The sequence below is a fragment of the Copadichromis virginalis genome, linkage group LG22 (assembly GCF_057382275.1).
Source record: "Copadichromis virginalis isolate Kocher_CV1m ecotype Utaka linkage group LG22, C_Virginalis_male_GT1.1, whole genome shotgun sequence".
Lineage (NCBI taxonomy): Eukaryota > Metazoa > Chordata > Actinopteri > Cichliformes > Cichlidae > Copadichromis > Copadichromis virginalis.
This window is the reverse complement of record NC_140638.1, coordinates 34,866,372-34,880,168: the sequence shown is the minus strand read 5'-3', so window position 1 is coordinate 34,880,168 and position 13,797 is coordinate 34,866,372. Positions and strand designations below refer to the sequence as shown.

General features: G+C 40.8%; 1 protein-coding gene across 1 annotated transcript in view; it reads left to right on the top strand.

Moving 5' to 3' along the window:
• The window catches only part of thsd7aa (thrombospondin, type I, domain containing 7Aa), a 180,126-nt gene that overhangs the window by 146,421 nt on the left and 19,908 nt on the right, over positions 1 to 13,797 (top strand). The window contains exons 18-25 of the mRNA XM_085445625.1: positions 152 to 293; positions 1,088 to 1,203; positions 1,290 to 1,407; positions 2,244 to 2,389; positions 4,327 to 4,501; positions 6,323 to 6,496; positions 6,744 to 6,839; positions 9,332 to 9,414. Of these exons, the coding sequence (XP_085301751.1) occupies positions 152 to 293; positions 1,088 to 1,203; positions 1,290 to 1,407; positions 2,244 to 2,389; positions 4,327 to 4,501; positions 6,323 to 6,496; positions 6,744 to 6,839; positions 9,332 to 9,414 (1,050 nt within the window). The remainder of the gene's footprint in view (positions 1 to 151; positions 294 to 1,087; positions 1,204 to 1,289; positions 1,408 to 2,243; positions 2,390 to 4,326; positions 4,502 to 6,322; positions 6,497 to 6,743; positions 6,840 to 9,331; positions 9,415 to 13,797) is intronic.

The following is a 13,797-nucleotide window of genomic DNA, read 5'->3' as shown; positions in this document are numbered from 1 at the left end:
TGAATCTCACATCTCATCAAAAGAGTTCAGATTTCAGTCAAATTACTTCTGTCTGTCTATCTCCAACATAGAAAAATCAAAAGCCTTTATGTTCCACACTTTTAATGTGTGCTTATGTAAAACAGTCAGAACCTTTCCCTCTGCTTTTCAGCCATGTAGTGAGAACAGCACCCGGGAGAGGAGTGCTTACCCGCTCCGACAGCCAGGAGAAAAGAAGGAGTGTCCACCGACTGAAGAGACAGAGCCATGCAAACTCAACAGGAACTGCTTTCACTACACCTACAACATCACTGGTCAGCATTAACCTGTTCAGATTTGTTTCCAAAGAAGTTGGGATATTATGTATGTTAATAAAAACAATGAATGCAAATCAATTAAATTCTGTACTTAGAGCAGGGGTCTCAAACTCCAGGCCTCGAGGGCTGGTGTCCTGCAGGTTTTAGATGTGTCCTTGATCAAACACAGCTGATTTAAATGGCCAAATGACTTCCTCAACATGTCTTGAAGTTCTCCAGAGGACTGGTAATGAACTAATCACTTGATCCAGGGTGATATCTAAACCTGTAGGACACCAGCCCTCGAGGCCTGGAGTTCAAGACCCCTGATTTAAAGACACAGCGTAGTGCAGTGTTTAGCACTGCAAATTCAAAGCAAGCACATCCTGGGTTTAAGCTGTTCAGTGCCCTTCTGTTTAAAGTTACCGTTTCACTGTGTGCCTGCGTGAGCTTTTTCCATGTACTGTATGTTTAAATCCTCATAGGTGTCAATGTGAGCATGAATGATTGTCTTTTTGTGTTGGCTTTGAAAAAGACTTGCGATCCTTCACTGAGTGTACATCCAGCATGCACGGATTAATTAAAGGAAGGAAAACAGAATGTCGGTTGTTTAAACTGAAACTTTGGCCCGGTCATTAAAAAGTATTTTATGGGTCAGAAATAAACAACTTGGGGTTAGTGCCCTTCCCAGGCATACAGACTGAAGCAGCCAGAGATTGAACCACCAACCTTCAGACTGTAGATGACCTACTCTCCTACCTCCTGAGCTACAGCCACCCCTGTTATGCTGACCTTTTACTGTGTCTCTTCAGAATGGAGTACCTGTCAGCTCAGTGACAAAGCAGTGTGTGGAAATGGATTCAAAACCCGCATGCTGGACTGTGTGCGTAGTGATGGTAAATCTGTAGACCTCGTCTTCTGCAAAGAGGTGAGATGTTTGGTACTGCTTGCCTTTTAAACCTTTGTAAATGGTTCTGTTTGAGTTCATGGATTACTAATGATATTTCTTTGCAGCTTGGTCTGGAGAGAAAGTGGCAAATGAATGCATCCTGTGTTGTGGAGTGTCCTGTTAATTGCCAGCTGTCTGACTGGTCACCATGGTCTGGCTGTAGTCACACATGTGGACTGGCAGGTAAACAAATCCAGGGAAGAATTGGAATTAACCAGTTACATTTTTCGCAGTAGTGTTTTGCTACTATGTGCTAATGTTTGAGTCCAACAGTCTCTAATCATATATGTTTCCTTTTAAGTTTTCTGTACTTTATCTGCACTGCACTGTGTTATTTTACAGATAGAAACTGTTCACAGCTCAGCTGCTCTAACAGGAATGATGAACACTGGAATAAAAGTGAATGTGGGAATTACAAACCTTTACTTCATGTAGATTGTCCAAATGCTTTACAAATGTTCTCTTAGCTTGGACTTGCTGGTTATAGTGCAGGAGGTTTCCCCACCTGGTGACTCCATTGTCCTACTTCATCACATGACAGTGAGACCTGGAGTGGTTTGGGAGGAACAGCCTGCCTCGAGTGGTTCAGATTACTGGATTTTTGTGCAGTTTGTGACAGAGGAATGTTCATGTGCACATGGCACTAGTACGCCCTGGGTAAATGATTGATTCTGGAAATAGTTTTTTTGAGAGTTTTTGAGAAGCTAAGCATTTAACAGATCAGCATCTAGTAGTTAGTTAGATCAAAAGGCAGGGTAGGATGGTATATCAGTATAGTACCAATTGCCTTCCTAGTGAAGTTAAATAAATCTGTAAATTCCTCAAAAAAGCTGCCTTTGAGTTTGGTCCTGCCCGAGAGTGCTACACTTTGGGTCCTGTCCTTCCTTGCCTCATACAGCGTTACATGACATTACATAGCAAAGGAAGAGGTCTTTATGTTTCGAGTAATTAATGTTATCCTATTCTTTTTTACCCAACCATTAATATTTGAATTTATTCATTTATCTGCTTTTTGGCAGGCAAACTGTGGAGAAGACGGACAGTGATCCAAGCTCCGCAGGGTGATGGGAGGCCATGTCCATCCCAAATGGAACAGTGGAAGCCCTGCCTGGTGAAGCCCTGCTACAGGTGGAGATACAGCGCCTGGTCTGAGTGCAAATCTGAGGTCAATTAGCCTTCCTCTTCTTCTTCAACATATTTACCAGAATAGTGAAACACTGTATTTAATTTTCACTAGTCACTAATTTTACTAGCGTAAAAAATATTATATAAAACCATTAAAGTCATATTAAACCATCCTGACATACTCACCTAGATGAGGAGGGATAGTCCAAAATGAAGGTGTCTCACAAGATGCTGTCATCAGACTTTCCAGAAGACTGACTTTGACCAACATTGTTGTGACGTTTGCCATTTCACTATTTAGTAAACCCTAAAAGACACGCTGTGACTCTCTTCCACAGCATGTCTTTATCCTGTCTTCCTTCTCTCACCGTAACCGGTCGCAGCAGATGGCCCCGCCCCTCCCTGAGCCTAGTTCTGTCGGAGGTTTCTTCCTGTTAAAAGGGAGTTTTTCCTTCCCACTGTCGCCACGGTCTACCTTACAATATGAAGCGCCTTGAGGCGACTGTTGTTGTGATTTGGTGCTGTATAAATAAAAGTGAATTGAATTGAAAATTTATACTTAGTATTCATAAGAACTTTATAAATGAAAAATGGGACAATTAACATGACAAATGTCTTGACCAGTGTTGGTCAAGTTACTTAAAAAAAGTAATCAGTAACTAATTACTGATTACTTCCCCAAAAAAGTAATCCTGTTACTTTACTGATTACTTATTTTCAAAAGTAATTAATTACTTAGTTACTTAGTTACTTTTTAAAAACACGATTTACAACCTGAAGAGGTGATAAAGTGATAGATCTTTCAGCCCAATTCTACTTTTTCTACATAATCCATCATACAAAATGTAATCAAATGAAAAAGTCTCTTTTTTTTTTAACTTGTTTTATTAGTTTTAATCTTTTAACTTTATGCATCAAGCAAACATTTAATTATCTGCAACATTCTCTGACTTGAATAAATTAGTTTAACATTTAAACCTATTTTCTGCACATTCCAGCTCATAAAATAAAAATATTTTTTGTGTTTACACTCAGTCTTTCAAATAGATGCAAGTAAAACACAGCAGAAAATAAATCAAATCAAAGACTCAGCGGTCCTGTTGCTCTATTTTCACCTGTAAAGCAGCAGTGGTGTAGGCGGAGGTTTACCCTGGTGCAGGTGGTCAGTTGAAGAATCCGCGAGTTTCTCTGTGAATTTCCCATTACGTCGTAGCTACTCGGTGCTTGCTCGGAAGTTTAGGGGTTTTTTTCGCTGTAAAAAGAAGTTTTCTTCCCACGCACAGCGGACACTAATGTTTTTGTCACTTTTTATGGAATCAAACTCAAAGTAAGGTCAGTACTTCCAAGCTCATACTCTCTCCTGCACTCGATATATGATGCACTGTTGATCTGCACACAGCTGTTGTCACGAACGGCGCACTTGCTTATGTCACTGTCGTGAGACATTCTCGCAAAAAAATCACGGTTTTAGTAACGCAGTAACGCAGCGTTCCTACGGGAAAGTAACGGTAATCTGATTACCTTTTTTGCAATAGTAATCCCTTACTTTACTCGTTACTTGAAAAAAGTAACGAGTAACGCGTTACTGCCCATCTCTGGTCTTGACTAATTATTATTATTATTATTATTATTATTATTATTATTATTATTATTATTATTATTATATGCCTCTCCTTTTAAATTGCCATGTTAACCTGAAGGATATCATTATTATTATTATTGTTATTATTGTTATAATAGTTTAATATTTAACTCATTTCAAACAGCAGGTGACCAGTAGTACCAGTACCAGTAGTTTGTTACTATATTTAGAATTAATTTTTAAACTTACCAAGGACTAACACAAATGGTTTAAAATCATTTTAAGGCCTAGTAGCTGAATGTGATTAAAGCTACCAGCAAGCTGACTGTACTACAGAAGTTAAATGTAGATTGAATTGTATCCATATTTAGTAATTCTGTTTGCTTTTCCATTAGGGAGCGAGGTGTGGAGAAGGTCTGAGATTCAGGAATGTGTCGTGCTTTGTGTCAGACGGTTCAGGTCGACAGGATGGTAGTGCGGTGGACGATGAACTGTGTGGAGATCTGGAGCCCTCAGTAGAAGGAAACACACAAATAGTTCTGCAGGAACCCTGTACTGTACCCTGTCCAGGTAGGTTGTTGTTGAATCCACCAGCCTCTTTGTTAATAAAGAGCAGTCACTTGCTGAGGTAACAGTAACTTGTCTGTTACTATTGGACCCAAACCCAAGACTATTCACACAAGTATTACAGTTAATGTGCTTCACTATTAAATACACTGACTAAATTGTTGATATTGAAAGAAATTCTGCTGTGCTGGTTTTAAATATTTCATCATCTGATGGATTCTGACTTTTGTATGTAAATAAGGAGCCTTGCTTACACACAATAGTTAATCACAGAATTCCACAGGGTTCTGTGCTAGGACGTTTTCACATTATACATCACCCCCAGATAATGTCATATCCAGTTAAATTCCTCTGCATAGTTTGGATAGTTTTGACCTTCAGTTCTATCTTGACGTTGTCCTTCAGGATATGACTTTAAATTAGCATATATATAAATACTATAACAGGAAACATTGTCTCAGAATGATGGTAAAAAATGTCCATTTGTTACTTCTTGGGAGGATGACTTCAATTATTTATCAGAATGTTCTAAACGCCTTTATTTGAGCTCTCTTTTCCTGTCAGTTCTAGTGCTGTTACTTAATGCTAATCATTGAATCTTTCTCTGCCATGAGCCGCAGAGTTTAGTGCAAAGTAAGAGATGATATTCAGCTGCAGGTGATTTACCAACATAGATCCCTTGAAGGACTAAAATGAACCAGAAATGCCTGATTGACAAGTTTATTTTTACAGTGGGTAAATGTCTCACTTTTCTAGCATCTGCTCTATAATCTCTGCAATGTGTCATGGTCTGTGTGCGGGCAGGCAGAAAAGAACCCAATCGCAGACTCCAAAACCCAAAGACAAAAGCTGAACTTAAACAGCTTTATTGCTGTGCACAAACTGAACTGAACTGGGAATACAAAAACTAAACTAGTAGGCAGGCAGACGGAACACACAGCGAGGGAGGATGGTGAGCAGACGTTAACGATGCGACACTGACACAGAGAAACACAGGCCTTAAATACACACTCGGATAACAAGGGCATGAGACACAGAAGGAGAGCACAGCTGGGACTAATCAAAGCTGACTAGACAAGGGGAAGCAAAACCAGACACACTACACACAGGACAGAGACTATCAAAGTAAAACAGGAAAAACAACACCAGGTATGCACAGACACGAGCTTGACACAAGACCTCAGACATAGCAACAGGGAGGGAACACACGGGCAGACAGAGGAAGCACAGAACCAAAACATGAAGAACTCAAAGTCTAAACCCAAATACATAATCAGAATAAACCAGAACATAGTATGATAATAATGATAAACACAAAACGCTGGGTCAAATGACCCAGGACCCTGACACAATGCCTCCTCGACACACGATGACTTCCACTATATCAAGCAGGAAAAATGAGACCAGCTGTTTTGATTTCTTTAGTAAATCAGTTTGCAAACTTGATTTAAAGATTCTCCTGGAAGGAACCCCCAGAAATAGGTATAAATATTTAATAACCACTGTATAGTGCCTTTCTAAACATTATGGATGGCTACCATAATGCTCATTTTAAAGAATGTATAATGTGTAAGATTTGTGTGCCATTTCATTCACGTTTTATTTTCCTTTAACTAGCTTAATATTACATTTTAACAGCACATGATATAATCTCCCAAAGCCATGAATAGGCTGTGGATATGCACTTATCACTTAAAATTTAACACTTAAAACTTTAATTATGGATTCTTAATTATGGACACTGTGTTTATCACTAACTTAGTTTTTACATCATACAGTGATGTTGCATTTTGGTTTGCTGATTAACTGATTTCTGTTCTGTAGGAGAGTGCTACTTGACAGACTGGACTGTTTGGAGTTCATGCCAGCTAAGCTGCATAAATGGAGCTGACCTGGGCTTCGGTTCAGTCCAAGTTCGATCCAGAGCCGTGGTGGCCCAGGATCCAGAGAACCTGCTGCAGTGTCCAGAACAAGAGCTTGAAGCACGACCGTGTACAGGTCACAATAGTCCCGGTCAAAGGATGTTTTTTAATGTGAACTGCAATTAATTCAGACATTTAAGCACTGATATAGTTTTGCCCCTTTTCCTGTTTTTTTTCTTACACTAAGAAATGTAAGTGTAAGCTACACAAAAAATAAAAGTGGTGAAAAGGACCGACAATATTCATATAATTTATATAATTTAATTTTAAATTAAAAAAACTTTTTTTTAAAACAAAAACATCTGATTATATCCTTTCTGTAGACGGTGAATGTTTTGATTACAAGTGGAAATCTGGACCGTGGAGAGGCTCGTCTCGGCACGTCTGGTGTGAGCGTTCAGATGGTCTCAATGTCACAGGTAATAAGAACGTGTTTACTGAGTGAACAAATGAACTAAATGAGCTACAGTCTGCCTGTCAGTTCTTTTTTCTTTTCCCAATTCAGTGCCTGTTCTTTAAAACCCTCGATTTACTGAATGCTCAAATTGCCATTGTAGACCAGTTTACAGCCTGATCTCAGACAGAGCAGATGTAAATGTGAGTGTGTGCATGAGTTGCCGCAATAAATCTTTGACATGGGGATTTGCTCTGTGATTAGCAGGGTGACAATGTGCATAAGCTTTCCTAAAACAGTCTTCCCCACAAGCATTACTGGAAAGAGAATTTGAGATCCAGATAACAGATGTGTTTCAATCCCCAGCAGTACCACGGTGATGATTGAAGCCTGCTGTCCATCACCATCAGCACTTTGCATCCACTTCTTTTCCAAATAGCCAATTCATTCATATTTTTGTATACATGAAGAAATATCAGTAGATCTGATGCTCCAGATGCTGTGCTGGCCCTTGCATCTGTGATTGGCACAATGCACATTGTTATTCCCTTTTCATAGATTTTTGCTTGTAAGCAGTGGCATTCCTTTCATGAATATTAATATTGATTTCTCCTCCAGAGCCCACAACCTAATAAATATTCAGTAGCCTTGCTGGATCCCCATGCTTTTGCAGACTTGCATTTTTTCTGTCAGTGTCAGTTGCACACTGTCTACATCATTCCCATTACTTTATTCTAAGCATCATTAGACCATTGCTGACAGCTGTGTCCGCAAGCCTCCCCAGGCACTGCCTTTGAACCCACTGGACTACACCCCTCCCCTGCAGCTGAGCCGCAAAGCCACATTCCATTGGCACACAGCCCCATTACCCAACTCATGGCCTACTCACGGGCATTTTAACATAACATTCAGGGGTGGCTGTAGCTCAGGTGGTAGAGCAGGCTACCTATTAAATGGGAACCAGATGAGGATTGGTGGTTCAATCCTCATCTGCTCCAGTCTGTATGCCAAATATCCTTAGGCAAGATACTCACCCCAAGACGCTCTCGGTGCATCCATCAGAATATGACTGTGTGTGAATGTAAGATAGAAGCCCTTACATAGAAAGACCACTGAGAAAAGTGCTTGTGTGAATGGGTGAATAAGGCAAGTTGTGCAAAATGTTTTGAGTGCTCAGTGTAGAAAAGTACTATGTAAGAATCAGTCCATTCAATGGCTGCTGTTTTGTCTATCTGGGGTGCACCTGCCTGCCTCCCAGTTGGTACCCCATATACTGTACCTCCTTTCATCTGACCACACACTTCCCGCTGCATATGCTCTGCCCAGGTGTCACTGTGGATGATAACATATACAGATAGGTGGCAGCCTGTGTAGTGTGCAGACACAGCACCTGCTGGAAAGTGGCCGAAGCGCCAGCAAGCTGAAAGGAAGGATGACCAGTTGGTACAACCCATACGGAGTGGAAAAGGCCGTTTTCTCCTTGTACTCTGGAGAAAAGGGAATCTGCCAGTAACCTTTGGTCAAATCCATCAAAAATCCATAGACCCATCTTTCTTCAGCCAATTCCCTCTGAACTCTTTATGTTTTGTGTTCAGGTAACCCGTAGAGCTGTGAAACCAGCACCACCCCAGGGTTAGTCTCAAAGTGGTGTTCAATGAGAGCGGTGCAACTGGGCAGGGGAGACAACAGACACACAACATCTGCTCTCTGGGCCAATGTTAGAAGGTGGTCACAAGGAGAGAGGTGGGAATGGTTGAAGTTGGCACCTCCGACCCCAACTCATCTCTATCCTTTACCAATCTAACAGGAGAAATGGATTCTCCCTCTCTCCATGCTTTAAGGAGGTGGTTAATTTGTGTGACCCCTGTACGACCACAACACTTCATAGTCAACACGCCCCACTTGCCACTGAGGTCCAGGACATACTGAATTACTGAATATGGAGGGTGCTGGGAGGCCACCTCGCTGCAGCTTCCCAGAGCCTCTGAGTTTAGTCAAAGAGGCGATCACACGCTTTCATCTGGCTCTCCAAGGAACTGGCAGCGGTGATCTTTAGAGGACAGGCCCAGATGATCCAAAATCACAGACGTGCTTAAACTTGCCTTGCGATGCTGGGAGCAGCTACAGAGCCCACTCTTCCACTGGCACACCTTGGCTGCAGCTCCGAAGATATCCACAAAAGATCATGCGACAGGTGTGACAAATCACTTCGGGAATTTGGTCAACACTGTGACAGGATTTGTGCTGCTGGGAAACCCGACACAACCTGAGAGGTTCTTGGTTTATTGCAAATAACTTATACTTGACAAGGAAGGTGGAAGGCTATGAAAACAACGCAAGAGACTATACAAAGTAAACCCTAAGTAGATTACAAAGACAAATAAACAGAAACTCAAATGAAGAACTAAGGCTCAAGATATTAAAAAAAGATATATAACTCAGTATAAACAATAAGCAAAAAAAGAACCAAACAGAACATCAAACCTCTGGTTTGACCTTTTGAACTTTACTCCACAGGTGGATGCCTTACAACAGCCAAACCAAAGGCAGACCGATCGTGTAACCCACCATGCACCAAGCCACAGTCCCTGTGCACAGAGGTGAGTATATGATGAAGTCAGTTCATTCATTTTTCTTACATCTGTGGTCAGATCCAATCTTCAGCTTCCACTGTGCCACTGAGTAACTGTCCAGGTGGATTTGAGACCTATCTAATAGAGCGATTTTAGCTCCATTGCCAGGCTCTACATTCGTGTGAACAGCTCATTAAACCCTTCATGCTAGAAAATAAAACTTCCACCTGCTTTTTGAATATAAGATTCAAATCATACATCATTTGAAAAATGAAATGCTTATGCTTACAAATATTAAATTCAGTGTAGATGACAATCATTACAGCATGAGCAGTTTCTCATTCTGATATAGTTGGAGACAAGCAGAAAACTAGCCTGCTGTTTGCTTCATAGTTGTATTATATTAGAACACATCATTATTGCTTCTTACTTCTACAAGTAAGCCTGCAATCCAAGAGCAAAGCTCTCTATTGGGATGATATGAGGTCTTTAAGATAAGATGTTTATGATTATTAAGGACCTTGAATATGAAGAATTAAATTTGATTCTGGGTTTAACAGGGAGAACTGAAGAGAATCCAATTTGGGGGAAATAAGGACTCTCTCTATATTACCTGTCAGTACTCTTGCTGCAGCAACTCAAAGCTTTTCAGGCAGCTTTTAGAACAACATGATAATAATCAATTGCAGTAGCCCAGCCCAGAAGTAATAAATGACTGAAGTAGTTTTTCACCATCACTCTGAGACAGGAGGTTTCTTATTTTCGAGATATTGAGACATTTGATAAGAGAAGCTGTTAACAAATTGTGAAACTTGCAATGGCATCATGATATGTGACTAAACCTTACATGACTTGGACTTTTGAGTTGTGAATGGCTGCTGTTTTATTTCTGTTTTTTTAAACCTTTAGAAATGTGATTGTTTGAGGTTATTCATGTTATTCAGTAGTTCAGGTCAGTAGGTCATGCTTCTACAGTACATCTTATTAATTACTCATGCAGGGAGCATTTTTATCCCAAAGGAAGAGATTCTTATTTACCAGATGTCCATGTGATTGGCTTCGAAAACATTTGTCATGCTTAGCTCTTGATGGCAGGCTATTGGTTTTGAGACTAAAGGGTGGGCCATTTATATGGATACACCGTAATAACATGGGAATGGTTGGTGATATAAAGTCCTGTTTGTGGCACATTAGTATGTGTGAGGGGGCAAACTCCTCAAGATGGGCGGTGACCATGGTGGCCATTTAGAAGTCGGCCATCTTGGATACAACTTTTGTTTTTTCAATAGGAAGAGGGTCATGTGACACATCAAACTTATTGGTAATGTCACAAGAAAAACAATGGTGTGCTTGGTTTCAACGTAACTTTATTCTGTCATGAGTTATTTACAAGTTTCTCACCACTTATAAAATGTGTTCAATGTGCTGCCCATTGTGTTGGATTGTCAATGCAACCCTCTTCTCCCACTCTTCACACACTGATAGCAACACCGCAGGAGAAATGCCAGCACAGGCATCCAGTATCCGTAGTTTCAGGTGCTGCACATCTCGTATCTTCACACCATAGTCAATTGCCTTCAGATGACCCCAAAGATAAAAGTCTAAGGGGGTCAGATCGGTAGACCTTGGGGGCCATTCAACTGGCCCACGAAGACCAATCCACTTTCCAGGAAACTGTTCATCTAGGAATGCTCGGACCTGGCACCCATAATGTGGTGGTGCACCATCTTGCTGGAAAAACTCAGGGAACGTGCCAGCTTCAGTGCATAAAGAGGGAAACACATCATCATGTAGCAATTTCAAATATCCAGTGGCCTTGAGGTTTCCATTGATGAAGAATGGACCCACTATTGTTGTTCCCCATATACCACACCAAACCATCACTTTGTTGTTCCAACAGTCTTGGAGGGATCCATCCAATGTGGGTTAGTGTCAGACCAATAGCGATGGTTTTGTTTGTTAACTTCACCATTCACATAAAAGTTTGCCTCATCACTGAACAAAATCTTCTGCGTGAACTGAGGGTCCTGTTCCAATTTTTGTTTTGCCCATTCTGCAAATTCTGTGCGCCGATCTGGGTCATCCTCGTTGAGATGCTGCAGTAGCTGGAGTTTGTAAGGGTGCCATTTGTGAGTAGCTAATATCCGCTGAAGGGATGTTTGACTAATGCCACTCTCCAGTGACATGCGGCAAGTGCTACGCTGTGGGCTCTTGCTGAATGAAGCTAGGACAGCCACTGATGTTTCTTCATTAGTGACAGTTTTCTTGCGTCCACATTTTGGCAAATCCAACACTGAACCAGTTTCACGAAACTTAGCAAGCAGTTTGCTAACTGTAGCATGGGAGATGGGTGGTCTCGTAGGGGGTCTGGCATTGAAATCTTCTGCAATGACCCGGTTACTGCGTTCACCAGATATCAACACAATTTCGATCTGCTCCTCACGTGTTAACCTCTTCGACATGTCAATGGCTGTGAACAAAGAGAAACTTGTAAATAACTCATGAAAGAATAAAGTTACATTGAAACCAAGCACACCATTGTTTTTCTTGTGACATTACCAATAAGTTTGATGTGTCACATGGCCCTCTTCCTATTGAAAAAACAAAAGTTGTATCCAAGATGGCCGACTTCTAAATGGCCACCATGGTCACCACCCATCTTGAGGAGTTTGCCCCCTCACATATACTAATGTGCCACAAACAGGACTTTAATATCACCAACCATTCCCATGTTATTACGGTGTATCCATATAAATGGCCCACCCTGGAGATTGTTACTCAGAGAGTGAAGGCCTTTAAGTGCTTTCCTCAGACTGTTTTCATGCTGTAATATCAGATTGAATTAATAACTGCCAATGCTTTCAGTTCTTTAATTGGCAGTGAAGAATCTGCAGTCCAGCAAAATTCTGAAAAGAATGATACCTGACTTAAAGCATGTTTATTCATATGTGTAATTCATTTTGCAGTTTTTCTTGATCACTTTGAGTAGTTCTCAAATGTGGAACACATTTTCCCCACACACATTTCCCATTGTTCTTGTACGCACTGCTGTGTCTACATATTTTTTAATTAGTTTTGATGCATTTCTCAACTGAATTTCACAACTCATCAAAAAAGTTTGTACTTTGGTCAGTCAGAACTACATATCTCTCACTTACCTTAATATTGTTCAGTGTTGCATTAATATTTTCAGTCAATTTAATTCAAACCTTTTCTTCAGTATGTATGAAAGAGTCAGGCCAGTCACACACTGATAGTGAAATTGCCCTTCAACAGAAAACAAACACAAAAACATGTTCTCAGAAGAGGTGTAGTTCAAACAAATAGAAATACGTGTTCACAGACGTGTGTCATAGGTGCATCTCATGTCATGTCATGGATACACTTTCATTATAAGAACATACAGTTAAAAGCACTGCTGAACTTGGTGTTTACAGTTACAGTCTATGAAGAGCATTCTGACTGACGTCCCTGGGAGCTGTAAGTGGTATGGTTAAGTGTTTTGAGAATTTTGAGAAATCAAAATTGGAGTTCAAAGGGCTGGGTTGAAATTTGGCACTTGGTGCATTGGTTTTTCAGCATTTTCAACTTTTCATTTTCAGAAATTTTCAATGATGAAAAACACATTCAAGCTCTCTATGGAGTTCTGCATCAACTCTGCTGACTGGTGCTAAAAATATGAGCATATCCCTCCAGTCATGGCTTAGCTGCACTGGCTTCCTGTCCATTTTAGAATTTAGTTTAAGCTTTAATAATGGCCCTTAATAGACAAGCCCTAGCTTATATTACCAGTCTTACTCATTGACATTCAGTTCCCAGGACTTTCAGTCCACTGGCAAAGATCTCTTAGCCCTTTCCCACTAGTACCTACTCGGCTCAGCTTTACTTGGTTTTGAGGGTTTTCCATTAGGTGACAGTACTTTGTACTACGTACTTTTTTAGGACCTACTCGATCAGGTTCCAAACTATCTAAATTGATCTGATCAACAGACTGACTGGTCAGTCAGTGGCATCACTTGAGGCATTAGAACGACTCCTTCACAAAAATCAAAATTTGAAACCTGGCAACATGGGAACTGGCTGCACAAAAATCAGCACCGTGTCCAGGAATGAAGTCCAGACACTTACCAGCAGCAGCACGTATACCATGGCCTCAGTGCCCTGGATTGTGTGTTGTTTTTGTCCCATGCAAGTGACATCACAGGATTTTTGGCTGCATTGCTATAACAACCCCATGCACGTTAGGTGGTTGTTATACTCTTACTCAATTGTAATTAAAAATGACGTAGACTGAGTCGAGTCGAGTCAGTTTGAGCTAAGTAGGTACTAGTGGAAAAGAGGCATGACATGTCCTCAAACAAGGCAACAAAGCCGTTGCAGTCGCTCTGCGACAGTTGTAGAAGCAGTTAC